The sequence below is a fragment of the Camelus dromedarius genome, chromosome 17 (assembly GCF_036321535.1).
Source record: "Camelus dromedarius isolate mCamDro1 chromosome 17, mCamDro1.pat, whole genome shotgun sequence".
Taxonomy (NCBI): Eukaryota; Metazoa; Chordata; class Mammalia; order Artiodactyla; family Camelidae; genus Camelus; species Camelus dromedarius.
In genome coordinates, this window is record NC_087452.1 from 1,289,038 (window position 1) to 1,305,563 (window position 16,526).

Here is a 16,526-nt window from a genome sequence, read left to right on the forward strand (position 1 = left end):
CTCCGGCCGGCACACACGCACACAGACTTTCCCCGCAGCGCGGAGCTCCGCAGGCCGCGCGGAGGCCGGGCGGTGGGCGCGCTGCCCAGGCCGCGTCCCGGGCGGCTTCCCTGGGCTTTCCCACGCCGGCCCGCAGCTCAGCCAGCAGGTCGGGGAGGCCTCTGCGGACCGTCCGCTGCCTCGGCGCCTGCCCTTCCACGGCTGCTTTCCTCTTCCCTGGAGCTTCTCGGTCCCCGCGGGGCCCTGGCGACGTCTCCAGCCCCTCCGCCCGGCGCGCGGCCCCGCGGAGCGAGCGCGGGGCGCCGGCGGGCACGAGCGAGCGCGTGAGTGAGCGCGCGCGGGGCCGGCGGGCGGCCGGAGGGCCGGAAGCTTCGGCGCCGGAACGCGCGTGCGGGGCGCGGGCAGGCGGGGGCCGCTTAGCGGGCGGACCGAAGCGGCGGCGCGGAGGGGCGGCGCGGGGAGCATGGCGGGCCGGCGGCTGAACGTGAACGTGGGCGTGCTGGGCCACATCGACAGCGGCAAGACGGCGCTGGCGCGCGCGCTCAGCACCACGGCCTCCACCGCCGCTTTCGACAAGCAGCCGCAGAGCCGCGAGCGCGGCATCACGCTCGACCTGGGCTTCTCCTGCTTCTCGGTGCCGCTGCCCGCGCGCCTGCGGCCGGCGCTGCCGGGGGCCGGGGCCGACGCCGAGCCCGGGGCCGAGCCGCGGCTCCAGGTCACGCTGGTCGACTGCCCCGGGCACGCCTCCCTCATCCGGACCATCATCGGCGGTGAGCGCGGGCGGGCGGGCGCGGGCTCGGGACGCGCCCGGGGCGGGGGGCGCCTCGCCGGGCGCGGGCGCCCCTGGAGACGACGGGAGAGTTTTGTTCTTTGACAACACGTGTTTGTCAGGCACGCACAAGTTGGGGAAGCTCCAGGACCGCGGAAAGTGTGCGGGAAGTCTCCACTCACCTGCCCTTGGTCTCCTCAGTCGACCACTGTCCCCGCTCTGTTGTGTCAGTTCGCAAGCGCTCCCTGTGAAGACAGTCCTGCCCGTGTGTATGTCAGCCCCCGCCTCTTGTTCTTTTTCTTTTTTTACAAAATGGTAACACCACAATCACTATCTTACTCAATACTCTGGGCTCCCTGTCCCTACATATAAAGTGACAGCATTCTTTTCAAAGATTACACCAAATTGCATTGTACACTTGTACCACCATTTTCCTGTTCTCTTAGTGATGAACGTTTATGTGGTTCCCTGTGTTTGCTAACAATGCTTCCGTGAGTTTTCTGGAACAGCGGTCTTTGGCAGTGTGCTAGGGTGTCTGCACCAACGGCTCCTGGAACTGAGATGCCAGGCAGATGGCTGGTGTACTTTGGTCATGGTGGGCACTGCCCCGTGCCCTCCTGAGATGCACCATGTAATTAATTTGAATGATTCAGGTAGTACGTGAATTCATGAGGAAACAGAACATTGCACATCAGGCAGAAGTCCTGTGATTACCCCTCCCATTTCTCCAGAGGAGGAAGCCACTATCGTGCCTTCGTGGATTACTTGTCACGCGCGTTTCACTACACTTCATCTGTGAACGGGACTTTAAAACTTGTTTAAATGCATTCAGAGAAACATGGCACAATAACACAAGCAGTGACGCAAGGGTGTGTGATTCCCTCCTCACCGCCGACCCAGGAGCCGGCACCTCCTTTCCGCTTCCTCCTCTCCTTCCAGCAGTCTCTGTGCCTACCAGCACACGTGGGAATTGCGTTGGTCAGATGGTTCTGTCTGCCTGCTGGTGGACGGCTGCTCTGGTCATGGGGCGTCACGGGTCCCAGCTGTAGTGATGAGTTTGGCTACTTTCGCCCTGTTCCCTCCCGTCTTGTCCATGCTATGGGCAGTCTGAGGTCATCGCCCCATTTTCTAGTAGAGGAAATGGAGGCCCAGAGGGGAGCAAGGACCCAGCGCAGGCCACCGAGCCCCGTCTTCTACTCCAGCCAGGCTCCAGTCATCAGACGCGTGTTCAGGGGCGTGATTGTCTCTGCCCTCTGCCCGTTCCCTCGTAACTGAATTCTGTTTGGGTACATCCAGATAGATTTTAAGACATGTTCTCTGAGCCAGTCTAGACTGGAAGCTAAAAAAGTGAAGTGGCTGTTGGTCTCTTCCTTGTGGGAGGTGTAAAGAGGAGAGCACGTGCTTCTGGAGTCAGAACTGAGCTGCGCCTGGGAGGGGGGAACCGCACCGGCTGGGTGCCCTTGAGCCTGGCTGGACCGGCCACACTTGGCAGGCCTCCAGTGCCTTTGCTTTTCTCCCTGGGCAAACGATGCGTGGACCATGGGGGTTCCTGTTCGACAGTCGAGGGAGGAACTGGGACTTCAGGGGCTGCTGGCAAGAGGCGCGGCCCGGGGCCACCTCTGCTGGGCCCCAGAGCTGCCGCCCCTTCCATGCACGCGTTCACGGAGCTCTCTTCATAGGACAGAAGGTTTCAGGCACCAAATTATAATGCCCCCAAGAATTTGGCGAGTCCTTGGTTTAGACTATAAACTTGTGGAAGAAAGGAAGAGGCAGGTCCCTCCTCTTGCACGGATATCGTGGCACTTCTCACTTTCCTCTCACCTCCCGGGGCAGGAGACACGCCTCGCCTTCTTAGAGGCGTTAACACAGGGCTGAGCTCATGCACGGCGGGACCAGGGCTGCTGCTGTTCCTCCTTAAATAGACCAGACTCCCACCCTCCTCCTCAGGAAAGCAAGAGGGTCTTCCTTCTGAGGGGAAGGTGCTCATATTTGAGTGCCTGCTCGGCCCGTCCATGCAGCAGCCCCCGTGGTGGGAGTGTCGGGGGTGTTGCCCAGTTTTCTGGTGAGGAGCCAGGAGCTTGGAAAGTGCAGTTCCCTGGGCCGGTATTGGAGCCTCGCTCTGCTGCCCTAGCCTGGGTCTGGGGAAGCCCCTCAGCTTTTGTCAGGATCCACAGGCCACACACATCTTTGCCTTCTCAGAATGGCTCCAAAGGCCACGTCCTGGCTTCATGCGCCAGTCTCTGCGGTCCTGGACTTGTTCTTCCTCCCCTCCTCCCTGCACTGCACCCCCCACCTGGGGACAGCCTGCTCCTTTCACAGGTGTTCGTCAGCCCTCCGCTTCAGGACCGTCCAGGGGCCCTGGTGACCCCACCATGACTGCAGCCTCCTCCTTATGGGCTGTGGGACCCTTCCCTCCCCTGAGCCGCGTCCCTGCTACTGGCCTCCAGCCGCACTAGCCTCGTCTCTGCTTATCGGATTGAGATGTGCCCTCTGTGTGGTCCATCTGGCTCCACCTGTGTAAGCTTCAGCTCGACTGTCACTTCCTCGGAGAGGCCACCTCTGACCTGGCAACCCAGAGTGCCCCCAGCTCTCTGCCTTGTACTTCCTCGTGCCCCTCTTTTGCTTCCTGTCTGATGCTCTTCATGCGTCTACTTGTTGACGGCCTCTGTCCTCCAGGGGAGTGGAGCAGAAACTGTCCCCCCCCCCCCAACCAGTGTGTCCTCAGCGCTGGGGCTGGCACCTGGCAGGGGAGGCAAGCTCCAAATCAGTGAAGCCATGTGCCAGCCCCTGGGCCGTCACAGGATGGCGGACAGAATCGAATTACAGGGGCCAGGCGCGTGGTCGGCTTTCTCCCCTCCCTCCAGGAGCCGACAGCAGAGCCAGGGAGAGAGCGCCGTGCCCCGTGCAAAGTGACCTGCTCAGGCTTTCCCCTGGGGCCCTGCCTGGCCAAGGCTCTGCGGCTGGTCTACTTAGAGCCGGGGACCACTGCCCGCGGCTGGAAATCAGCGTGGTGTGTGGGGAGGTGATGAAGGCAAAGGCAGGAGGGTTGGTGGCTGGATCGCATGGAGTGGTGAGTGCGGCCTAGGTGAGGCCCTCAGTGAAGGTTTCTTCTAGGGGCTTCGGAGAGCTTTTAAAGTAGATTTGTGATGTGATGAGGCTGCAGCTTTAGAAAGATGCAAGATCGCTGGGCAGCGACTCTGCTGGCAGTGGGCAACGCGCCTATAGCTGGGATTTCTGGGAGAGGGGGTTCTTGCTGGAGTTCCCGGATGATGGAATGATTTTGACCCCTTGCTGAATACATTATCCCCAGTAGAAGGAAATTAGAATGACTGTCTGAGTTCCATAAGATATCTCTGAAGCTTAATACATCTTGAAGTAAAGCTGGCTCTCTTTCACTCCATTGTTCCCTCCAAGTACTTTCACGTACCAAAGAGACGTTCTTAACTTAGAGAAAGTTGGGTTTTACCTTGTTGACCCCTGTGGCTGTGGATAAGACCTCTGAGTGGTGCTGGGGTTCACAGTGACGGTGATATTAACATGTCCTTAGTGCTGGCCCAGTGCTGGTTTGCTTGTTTGTTTACCCCTCACAGCAAGCCTAGGGTGTAAGCAGTGACACTCCCATTTTACAGATGGAAAAGCAGAGGCTCAGAGAGGTCAGGGAGCACAGATCGTCAGGGTCAGAGCTAGTCTGAATCCACCCTGACCTGACCACGAAGCACATTCTCAGTGTGAGTGGACGAGGATGGCAGTCCACTCCAGCCCCAGCGCTGGTATTTCAGGGCAGGATTTTTCTCTGATCCATCTGAGAGTATAAATCTTTCAGGGGTAGAACTTCAAAAAGATTCAGTAATGTATGTTTTAAAGACTTGGGTGGGGGTGAGGGACGTGGATGCATCCTCAATCTCACTCTGGTGAGAAGGAGGAGGCCTGAAAAATGCCGGCATCTCCGCTTGGCAATTTATAGTCCCCTGGTGGCTGCGAGGATTAACAGCGCTTTGTCCCCGGGTCTTTTGTTCCAGTGGTTAGTGAACAGCAGCTCTTCTGCTGTGACTGTCGCCTGATTGCTCACCTCCCGCACCCACTGCCTAAGCGGTGCTTCCTGCCAGGTTGGGACCCTCTCTGGGCACCCTGGCCAGAGCTGCGGACCTGCCGTAGCCTCACAGGTGTGACTCAGGCTTACGTGCTATGGAGAGCAGTCAGCCAGCAGCCCAGGGATGCTAGTCCCTGCAGCTTGGAAGGGGCGTTCTTTATAATGCTTAAGCTTCTTTGCCTTCTCTGTTTTTCCAATTCTCTGTGCTCTTGGTGCCAGTGGGGAGAAGGCACTGGCCCGCAGGCCGTTTTGTCCAGGAGCGTGCCCTGCAGTTTGTCTGAGAGGCTCTCTTTGGACCCATGAAGCAGGTTCGTGTGTGAACGACCATGTGTTTTCCACCAGGTTTTTATATTCCTCCATGGGCATCTGCACATAACGCCCAGCAGGCCTCATGGTCCAAACACAGACGGCAAAAGGGGGCCCTGGCCGTGCCAGGGATGTGGGTGTTACTCTGATGCAAAACCAGCCCACTAAACAAACAAACCAAAAAACGCCTCTGGTTTTCTTTGCCCCTAGTTTCTTAGGAATCTGTCTAGAAATATGTTATGTTACCTTATGGAATTCATATGTTTGCCCTAAAACATTGAGGCATATTTGAAGGTGTAAGTCAGTGGAAATCTTAGCCTTAACTTCTTTAGCTCCTAGAATCCGTGTGGCCTCTAGTGCCTCTCCCTCCACGCTCCCCCAGGCAGGCCTGCCTTCTCCTTTCTCTACCCTGTTAGGAGGTGCGTGTGGTACCAGAAGGTTCTCTCCAGTGCCACCGCCGTGATGTCCTCTGGCCTGAGATGGGGCTGAGACGGGTCCCGGAGTCTCATGTCACCTTGCTTGGGGCCGGCCTCCTCAGACACAGGCTCCTTCACTGCCTTTCTGCTCTCGGACCCCCATCTCCTTCCAGGCTCAGTGCCTTCGGCGTCTCTAGGAGACCAAGTCCACCTGGACAGCGGGTGACTTTGCTCTGGTTTGGGTGACAGTGTGGCAGCAGCGTGACATCAGAGACGCAGCCTTGAGTTTAAAATGAACGCAGAACATTTGAGGAGGAACAGGAAAGCAACATGGGAACAGGTGGTCATATTTCATTCCGCTGGGGGACATTTTTCTTCTCGTGGGGCTTGCCCTTGAGAACAAACCCTATCGAATATTAAATCAAAGAACATGCTGTAGTCGTGCTAGGAATAGAAAATAATGCCAAGACTGGCTTCGCCGAGGCAGGTGTTTTCTGGAAGGTTATAATCAGAGTCAGAAGGGGTCACAGCCACAGCTTTTGATAAAGCTGTAATCATTTAAAATTAATTGCTTTTAAACTTTTCCTTGGCGTCGCCTTGGCAGCTCTTGGGCTTTTCTTCAGAACCGCTCCGCCCAGGTTGGAGTAAGACTTGAGCAGGCGCCCAGGAAACAACTCCTGGGCGAAGGCCTGAGACCTGCTCCGCGCCCAGCACCCTCGTGCTGGGCGCTTCTGGGCCGGGCTGGGCCTGCGGCACCCTGCCTGGGAACCCCGGGCCTTCCTGGGGCACCTCTTCTCTCTGTGCTGCCTCGGCCTGCGGACGTTGGGTCTGTGGCTCCCGCTTTGAGGGCTCCGGCAGCCTGAATGTGGGAAGGGATCGGATGGCACTGTTCTTTGGTGTTTTCCTCCCTTTATTCGGAGGTTCTGCGGGCATCTACTGTGCGCCTTGCGGTGGCCGAGGGCGGATGCAGACTCGCCTGTCTTCAAGGAGCTCGCGGCCCTGGGGGTGGGGGCAGAGTAGGGGCAGCGCCAACAGCCCGTTCAGATAAGACACAGAGTTGTAAGGGCTAGTAAAGGGGAGTCCAAGACGTGGGTGCCTTTGTCCGGGACAGGCAGGAAGGCCGTCCCACAGAAGGGGCACTGGCTGGGCCTAGAAGAGTGACCTGGAGCTTCCAGGCAGAGGAGGCGGCAGGGCAGGCCAGGGAGCAGCCTGAGCAATGGTGTGGGGATGACCTGGCCAAAGAGCAGGAGGGAGTGGGGGGAGTGGGGAAGGTAAGGCTGGTGTCAGGGTCATGGGCGAGTGGGGTCAGGGGGCTGTCTTGGCGGATCGGGGAGGGAGGGTTGGGATTTGGCCAGCGGACAAGGTAGGAGGACTCGGGGTGGACAAGGTGAAGAGACGGCGGGCTGGAGTGTGATGTCCACCACTGCAGGTGTGAGTGGGTGTGAGGCTGGGCCGCGGGGTCCACAGGGCCCAGAGCTCAGGAGCTTGGAGGGTCTGAGTAGGGAGGGAGAGTCTTACGCTGGGCGACCCCTCTGGAGCTTGTGGAGAGTCTGAGGAGACGGCCCAGGGCAAAGGTCTGGGGCCAGACGTCCCTGCCCTACGACAGCTGCAGCTTCCAAATGGGCTGGAGGAGCGAGGGGGACACCATCAGGAGGACAGCGTGGTCTGGGCGTGCAGGTGCAGGAGCGCTGTGCCGAGGCCTGGGGGTGGGCAGGGGCCTCTGGGCAGCGTCTCCTGTCCGGACGCTGTTCTGGACCCTTGATTATGTCATTGCGCTCTGCCAACCAGACCCCGAGGCAGGGTTTCCCCTCCACTCGGAGCCCGGAAACGAGGCAACAGGCCAGCGACCAGTTCCAGGGCACGTGCTGGTGGCGCTGGGGCCGGGCTTAACTCGGTCTGGTTTCCCAGGGCCTGGCTCGCTCTAGACCTCAGCCCGCACCTGCTGCGGGAGGCTCCTGAGGAGCGGTTTATGTACACGTCAATTTGTCAAAAACAGACATTTCTGCCTCCATTCTCCGCTGGATTATATGAGTTTTGTACTGCGTTAATTGGGTCTTTTATTGTCTTGCGTGGTGTGATTAGGATCCTGCTGCTTTGAAGTGGCCCCGGCTGCGCGGGAGGGAGGCCTGCGTTAGCGCGGTGATCCTCTCTTGGCAGGAGAAGAAACAAGTTTTGCTGTTGAGAGAAGTTGACTTTCCCTCTTTCCGTATCTCTTCTGTTACGATGACGCTCTCTTGTCTCGGGGCCTTCGAGAAGACAGAAAGGGTTCCTTTGTCTCTTACCTGCTTCCTGAGGATGTTTATTTGGTGGTGTGCACAGGTGCTCCGTACAGATAAACTGACTTTTTCCCGTTAAAATTAGTGCTTGGAATTGCCAGTGTCAACCTGCCTGGCCGGTGCCTCTGCCTTTTGCCTCAGGTTTCTGCGGGTCTCTTAAAGCTCCGGGGTCAGTGGCTCGGCAGCTGTCGGCTGACGCTGGGCCGTGGGCTCCGCCCTCTGCGTGGACTGCAGGGTGGCACTCGCTCTGACCGTGCTTGCTCCCAGGCGAGTTTCAGGGCCTCGCACCCAAAGCGCCCAGACCCTCGCACGCGCGCGTGTGTGAGTGTGAGTATGAGAGCGTGTATGTGTGAGCCCAGTGTTCCCTACTCTCTGAATGACTGTCCGTTCACAGATGGGCCTCAGAACTTCTGCTCTAGAGAGAAAAGCCTTCACGGAAGAAGGGCTCCATTTCTTGGGCACTTGCGTCTGAAGCCCGGGGACGGCCAGCAGGGAGTCTGGGAAGGAAGCTGTGTGCACGGCTGGCATCGGCTGGGCCGGGCGCCGGCGATGCGTTGGCCGCAAGCCGCAGTGTTGTAAAGCATCTGCGGGGCCTGCCCGGCCCCGTCGGCAGAACCCTCTGTGACAGGGAGACTGTCCTCTGGCAGCAGTCCAGGAGGGCAGCCACGGGCCATGGCCATGGGGGCCTTGCACTTGGCTGGTATAACTGACGAACCGAAATTGTAATTTTGTTTACTCTGCTTCATTCAGATTTCAGTAGGCAGTTCTAGACCTGCTGTCCCAGTACCTTTTGGACTGGCTTCCCCACCAGTGGACACCGTAGGCCGCCAGAGTCCACACCTGCAAGACCGCGTCCCCCCGCCTTTGCAGTGAGTGGCACCTCCATTCTCCCATGACTAGGGGGCCGTTGACATGACCCTCAGCATGTCATGGAATTGTTACCAGCTCTTGCCCCTCCTGTGTGTCTGCTGCCCGTCTGCAGCTGCTCCCTGGACAGGCCTCCATTAGCTCTGTCCAGGACAAACACGAGTTGCCTGCACCGTCTCTGATTCCAGCCCCCTCTTGAAACTACCCTGCCCTCCCTAGCCGAGGAGGCTAATGTGATTGTCTTACTTCCCCCCGCCAAAAGCCCTCATTTGGTCTCTGTTAGCACAAAGGCCGGTCTCCCCACTAGGCTGACAGGGCCTCCTCAGGACCCTAGGTCTCTGGACAGACAGACCAGGGTGTCTGTCGCCTCTCCATGCTACGTCTCTTCCCTGAGAAGCCTCCCTGCTGGCCCTCGCAGCCTGCGCTGGGCGAGGCCAGGCCCACCCCTTTGTGGGCTCCAGGACCCCTTCCCCTGTCTGCTGTCACTGTCTGTTTACTGGGTGGAGTCTTCCCCTGGACTTGGTCCCTCTGAGGACGGGGCCCTGCTGCCATCCCACCCCGGTCCCCTGGCAGGGCCTGGTGCAGCAGGCAGCGTGGACATGCAGTGAACGAATGAATGGACGGCCGGTCGTCTCCCACCGCCTGCCCGCAGCCGTTACCCAGCCTCCTGTGGGGCTTCGAGCCCCTGGTCACACAGGGCTCACAGGGGAGAGGGCCTGCCTAGAGGTTGGACAAGTTAACCTTTCAGTGGAAATTCAATCCTCATACTTCATTTTCAGGCCACTTTGCGTAGCAAAGTAGTTTAACTAGGAGCAGATTTCTGCTGTGCTGATGGTTAATTTCGTGGCCCACAGAGGGTCAGCACACGATGCTGGGGACACGGCGACCCCGTGCAGCCCCCCGCACATGGCGAGGCCCGCAGCCCTGTTGTTTTAGAGAAGCACTTTTCAAACATCCTTCAGCGGCGGATTGTAAGTGAACAGGGTGACCTTTTCAAGAGCATTTTTAAGAGCTGCAACACAGATCCCTCCCAGACCGTATATTTTCCTTTCTCCGTGCAGTTCAAAGGGGCTGAGTTGTCTCGTAGGTTTTTGCCGGCGGTCTTCAGCTTGACCCTGGTTGTTTAAATCTGCCGGAGGAAATTTGAACAAACTTGTACTTTGGTAATTCTTCTGCCTCCGTGAACCTTTAACCTTAAGGTTTCTTTCAGAGCCTGAGGCTGCATTGTCACCAGTCGTCCCTGCTGGGGCGCTCAAAGGGCATTGTCTAGGCCGTCTGTTTTCACTTTGCTACTGGAGTTCTCTGGAGGAAGGGTATTAATTCAGACCTGATCTGAGACAGGACGAGGACTTTTAAACTTGCCCCCGAGCCTAGGGACGGGGAAATGAGCCTAATGCAAGCCGGTGGCCGGCCATGGGGTCCTGCAAGTAGCCTGCGAAGGTGAAGGGAGAGGAGGCCCTCCAGGGGTGGGCTGGGTGCCTTAGCTGTCCAGCCAGTGACCCAACTCTACCAGGTCTTGTCCAACAGTGTGACCAAAAGCTGTTCCTGTCCCTGGAGGTCGGGCTTGGGCCCCAAGATCCTCCTGAGTGTAAGCTTCCTGGAGCACCAGGTTCTTAGGAGCCCGGGAGGCTCGGCGTGAACTCGGGGTTCTCGCACCCTCACAGAGCTCTCGTGTGACAAGACGCCCCTGGGGAAAGAGAATGGGCTCCCTAGGCCGGAGGGCGGAGGCTGGAGGCTGTGCCTGCTGGTTTCGCCATTGAGTTTTCTGTTTGCTTCTCAAAGGGAAGAAGCCCAGAGACACCCACCTGAAAGTGTGGAGCATCTCGGGCATCATAGCACTGAGTCAGACTCTGCCGACCCCTCCCCTGACGGCTCCCCCCTCTGTGCTGGAGCCTGCTCTTTGCAGCAGGCTGAGGCCTGTTTGAGCCCATGGCCTGGGTCCTTCACTTTCTTTCTTGTCTTATCCTAGGATTCTCGTGTCCTGAAGATCTGGCTAGGCGACCTTGCTCCTTCAGATCAGACATTGCAGAAGGAAAGGTGTGTCAAGGCATTCATTCGTTCATTCATTCTACAAACCCCGGAGGAGCGCGGTTTACGCCGAGGCTCCCGTCTGCTGGGGGAGGCAGGTGTCCCCACAGGGAAGGGCAGTGTGTCGCCTGGGGAGTGTGTGTCCCGTGGAGGACGATGTGGGATGCCCGGAGAGGGACCGATGGACGTGGGGTCGGCTTCAGTTTGGAGGCCAGGGAAGGCCTTTCTGAGGGACTCCAGTCTAAGCTGGAAGCTGAGGAAGAGCAGAGCCCGCGGGTGCTGGAGGTTGAGGGAAGCAGGTGTGCGGGTGTGGAGGCCGGAGACGGTCGGCTGGGGCTGGCGGCTGTGACTGGCACGGATGTGGTGTCTGTCTACGTCCAGCAGCTGCATGCTGGTCGTTCTGACAGGGGGACAGAGAGCGGGAGGGATCTGCCTTCTGCCTGGTCTCAGCCTGGCTGTGCTGTCGGCTTCCCAAACCCTGAGCCTTTCTGCTTCTGGGGCTGCATCCCCACTTGTTTCCCGTGCGGGGGAGGGGCTGGAGTGGAACTGGGACATGGCAGGTCGTCCCAGCCTTGAGTGACCTGGGCAGCTGTCACTGCCCTGTGGTCATGGTTGGCCATTTAACCCCAGCCTCTGATGGCCTGTGATGTACAGGCCAGGCGGAGCACGAGGACATGTGCCCAAGCTGCTCACCCGAGTTGCTGGACGGCACAGCGGGTAAAGGAAGAGCTGGTGGCCGGCCCCCCCGCCCACCTTCCGACTCCAGGTCGCGGCCCAGGGAGACAGTCCCTGAATGTTCCCTCCACCCCTTCCTTCTGGGGTGCCCGCTGGGTTGATGGTAATGCCCTGGGGGCACAGTCTGCCTTTTCCCCCGAGAGGTGCGTTTGGCATGAGGTTTGGCCCATCCCAGATAGCGCTGGGAAGGGTGGGCGAGGGGTGCGACATCTGGAAGGTTCGTCACTCAGCATGGAGCTGGGACTCACTTGTGGGAGACCAGGCCTTGCCCAGCCTGGCCCAGGCTGCACTCGACTTTAGCCTTGGCTCTTGTTGAGTTCTTAATAAAGGAACAGTGGTCTGCATCCTTTAAGGCTCTCTTGAGAAGCCAGTTGGTCTTCTGGGCACAGAGCCTGTGCCCAGGTTGGAGGGAGAGCGTCTGCAGGCAGCCCTGGCAGGTTGGGGCTGGTCACAAGGTAGAGGAGCTATGACTGAGCCTTCTTCCATCTAAGAAACAGCGACCTGGCTTCCTTCTGCCTTTCTTTTTCCCTCCCTCTAGAATCAAATGAAATCATTTCCTGACAAAGATTTCCTAGATAAAAAGAAGTACTATATACTCGTTACTGAAGATTTATGAGCCGTTTCTGAAAGTTTTAAAAAGTATATAAGAAAATTTGCTATGCAACCCGTAAAGTTTCTTTTCGAGGAATGAACATTTTCTAGGAAAAATGCAAGTCAGTTATTTTTGGTCTGATTTCTTCAGCCACATTTTTCCCTCTTCCTCTTACCTCACAGTGTCTCGGAAGGCGGTCTGGGGACATTCTAGCAAGCACTTGGGTGACAGATGTGTGTCATCTTTCTCGACACCCTCCCAACCCGGGGAGGCTGCTGAGTGGCTGCGAGCTGTCTGCAGGCGGTGGTGGGAACATCTCGGCACCAACTCCGGACTGTTCGGTGCACAAGAGGGCAGTGTTTGCTTGCGGTCCTGGATGGAGATGCTCAGTGTGTAGGTTAACAGGTCAGCGCAGTTAGAATGACCTCGGGCTTTTCCAAGACAAAATAAACCTTAAGCCACAGCCACGGTGGCTTCCCGTGTCCGCCTTTGAGCGCCTGACCCTCCAGAAAATAGCTGCTTGCTATCTTTTTTTCCTTAAAAAGAAAAATATTGTTTCTTTCAATGTTTATTTTTTATTTTTTTTAATCAATGGAAATATGGTTTGCAGCCTTGTACCTACAATGGCAGAGGGTAAAGAGTGTTGCAAAAGCAAAACAACTGCCCTCTAATTAAAAACCACATGGAAAGCCTTCTGTCTGAAGCAGGGGTCAGATGTATCTGCTCCCCTCTCACATCAGTGTTGAGATTATCCGACTTAACTTGTAAAGCATTTGAAGATATGGGGCCGTCGTCAGCCCTCCACACTCAGTTTCTTTTTTCTGCAAGTTCATGATATTAACCAAAGCAAGGAGTTTCCAAGAGAAAAAAAAAGGTGATCTCCCTACCTCCCCAAGGCACAGTCTTCTGTCTGAAATAGGCCGTGTCTGCTTTCATAGAAGGACCTGCCTTATTTTCAACTTTTTCACGGTGTTTTTCTGCAGAGGCTTTCAGGATAGAGAGAGACAGAGTGGTGTACAGCCCCCACCCCAAATCCCCCCAGACCAGAATCGGGATCTCACATCCTTTTTGTCCCCAACATGGAACTACTGGTTCCAGGGGCCTCCAGGATGTGAACACCCCAGAGACCCTAATGTGGCCCCGAGGAAGTGGGGGTGGACTCAGGTGTGGCCTGTCCTGGGCTCTGGGTGTCCATTGTCAAGGTCACGTCCCCTCCCAGAGCCCACTGCACACCTGAAATGCAGGTGGTTACCTCGCTCAGCTGTGGTATCAGAGAAAATGTCTGAAAGCTTCTGGCGCGTAGTAGGGAGTGGTCGTGAGCTTGGTTCCTTGGGCCCCGACCAATGATGAGCTCGCAGGGTGGGGGCTGCTGGACGTGAGGCCAGAGCCGCCGACACAGGTGGTTGTCTGTTTATCTGATTCACCAAGCGTGTCTGCGCGTGCGCAGCGAGGCAAAATGAAATCTGGGTGGGGGTCACGCTGCCTCCCGGTTGCTGATAGCCATCGGGGAGAAACGCTGGGCTCCCAGGCTCGGCCCTGTATGAAATCAGATGTCTTGTTCTAATCTTTTCTAATTGCAGCATGAATCTCCTGCAGTGAGTGGCTACGACATGCAGCACACGCGGAGGGAAGCGTGAGCCTGTGCGGCTCCCTCACGCTCCGTACCTGACCAGCGGCATTTAATGCAGAATCTGAATTTGATGGCACCGAGTGCAGAGAACCACGGGTGGTCTCCTCGTGTGCTGCCTGTGAAGCCCTGTCCTGGCTTTTATTAGGAGGGTCTGGGTCAGAAGGGAAGCCTGAGCGAGGCTTTCAAAAGAGGTTCGTGCCGCGTTTTTCTAGGAACATAATTTCTGAAAGATGCCGGAACCCTCAGTTTCCAAAGGAGCCTGGTCCGTCAGGGGAATGAGAAGTTGTTTCTGCGTGTGGGTTTGGAGTTGTTTCCCATCTTCGCTCCCCAAGGCGGAGTTGGCAAGCGGGAACAGGGCACATGGTCCTTGGTGGTAATTTCCAGGCAGATTCTTGAATGCCTCGTGTACTCCGGGTCACCGTCAACTCATAATGGAGCAAAGCAGAGTGAGAATTCCTGCAGTGAAAGGCGTGAGCGGCACACCGGCGAGATACGATGGCACAGACAGGGGCATTCTGTGAGAAAGCACTTCCCGTGCTATCTGTGGAGTTCAGATTGAGTAACCATTCTGAAGTGCTCCTTTTTAAAGGAGTTCCTTCCACGAGCGTCGCAGGCTGAGTAAATACCAATAATTTTTATTTCCCTTCTCCTTATCGGTCCCCTGCTGAAATGTTCCTGCTCAGCCTGTCTGGTCTTTTCACGTGAACATCAAATGATCAATGTCAGCTTCCAATTTGAATTATGATCTGTGTTTCAAAACACAGGCTGCTCCCTCACTTTTGCATTGGGAGGTAATTACAGTATTTACCAACCCTGGGGGGGAGCCGGAGGTGGAGGGCATGCTGCTGAAAGCGTGGCCCCCATCGTAGAGATGCAGGGAGGGGTGCCCGTGTGGGCAGAGGGCCAGCCCGGCGGGCTCCAGCCCTACCCCTGCGCCGTCTCTCAGGTAGGCGAGGGGGCCGCGTGGACCCGGGAACTCTGACGATAGCCGTTCCTGACGCCTGTAGGACATGCGTGCTCTGGCCTCTGCCCTCGGAGCCCCCCCCCCCATTTCCTGGGGTCTGCAGGGCGCCTGGTGGGCGTGCCCATGGCGGGGCCCAGGAAGGCCGGCTCCGAGCCCTGTGGGCCCGGGGCCCCCCACCGCCTGGGAAGCAGGCGCGTGGGAGCAGTGTGCTGCCGTCCCCCGGGAAGTGCGGTTTTTGCACCCCTACCTCTGCGCTGAATCCCACGTGTACTAGGAGGCTCTCTCTCGTGTCTTAGCAGACATTTAATTCAGCTTTAAGTGATTCCCGTTTTTGCAGTTTTATTTCTGTGTTTTGGAGCCAGTGAAACTTTTTAAGTTTGCATACCCTGTAAACTTCAGTACTTTGCTTGTCTTGCCTAATTAATGGTGCCTCTGGGAAATCTAGAAGTGGTTTCCGACTCTGCCTCGTAGCCCCTCCTGCAGAGTGGGCAGGCTGCGGCACGGCGGGCCTGGGCTCTGCACGAGCAAGGAGTCCAGAGGGAGTTTAGGCCCTTCTGCCAGCTTACTGCACAACTGGGACATTTTGCTTTTCTGAACCCTAGTGTCTTCACCTGTTTAGAACAGGAATAACACCTTTTTATGGGGTTTGCCGTTAGGATCCACAGGGACAGCTGTGTGGGGTCAGCATCAGTCTGGGTGCATGGGAGAGCCGTGCGGGGGCCCGTGCAGGGTGCCTGCGGACCCCCACCGAAGCTCTGCGCGGATGTCTCCCCTCTGAGGTCTTGGGGAGAGTCAAACGCCCCCTTCCCTCAGCATTGCAGGCAGCTGGACCCAGCACTGGAATTATGCAGGAGCTGTGTTTCAAAGAAGGAAATGAAATTCTTGAATTTTTTAAGGCAAAGAAGAGGAGGGGAAAAAATAGATTCATTGTTTTACTTGGCTATTCAGCAGGGAGCAGGACAAAGCTGGCCTCTCTCCTGTCTTAATGTCATCATCGCGGTCTTTCTGTTTCTTTCTCTTTTTCTTTCCCCCTCCTCCTCCCCCTTCCCCCCCCCCCCGACTTGTGCTGCAACAAAACCCCCCTTTTCTCGAAGTTCTCAGGTTCTTAGCCCGGGATTAAATCTCCTGCCCTGGAGATGCTCCAACGCTAGGAATTACTTCCTCTTTTGCGGCCTTTGGCCTCCTCTTCAGCTTTTCCTGTTGCATCCAAAGGGAGGGGCCAGGTGGCGGTCCCATGGCTCGTTTTGGGTCTTGTGAGGAGGCTGTGAAGAGGGGCTGTGGGAGTCCTTCCGGGGTGCGGCCAGGGCCCTGGCAGGCTGTGCGGGAGAGTCAGGATTGGAGGAAGATGGGTGCGTGGGAAGGCTTTGGACTGAGGACTGACCGCTGGGTAGAGGTGGCAGGGGCCTCAGGCCAGGTGGAGGCCAGTGGGCGGGGGTGGGGCGCTTCTCAGGGCGGCTGGTAGAACCCAGTGCCACCTCACTGTTTAGTACGGGCCCTGCCAGCCCAGCGCAAGCAGGCTTGGCAAAGCCCAAACGGAGAAGACGAGGGCCCTGCGCTGGGGAAGCTCGGTGCTGGGCGGAGCTCGCCCGGCTTCTCCTCCAGGCCCAGGAAGCGGCTGGGCCCTGTCACCCCGACGTGCTGCGTGGGTTCCCCCAGGGCCTGGGCCTGCTCGTGTCCTTCTTTGCTCAGCAGTGCTTGTGACACCGTGGCTGTGCTTACCTGTAGGGAGTGGTGGAAAACCCTAGCTTGGGATGATGCAGTGCGCTGAGCCTCAGTTCTCTCACCTTTGAAATGGGGAGAACCACCTTGTGGGGCTTTTGTGGGACTCCAGGGAGATAAGTGTTGTGTGGTAC

General features: G+C 57.5%; 1 protein-coding gene across 1 annotated transcript in view; it reads left to right on the plus strand.

The window, feature by feature from the left end:
• The first annotated feature begins 430 nt into the window (after window positions 1-430).
• The window catches only part of EEFSEC (eukaryotic elongation factor, selenocysteine-tRNA specific), a 146,527-nt gene continuing 130,431 nt past the window's right edge, over window positions 431-16,526 (plus strand). The window contains exon 1 of the mRNA XM_031469790.2: window positions 431-770. Coding sequence (XP_031325650.2) covers window positions 464-770 — 307 coding nt within the window. The 5' untranslated portion in view covers window positions 431-463. The remainder of the gene's footprint in view (window positions 771-16,526) is intronic.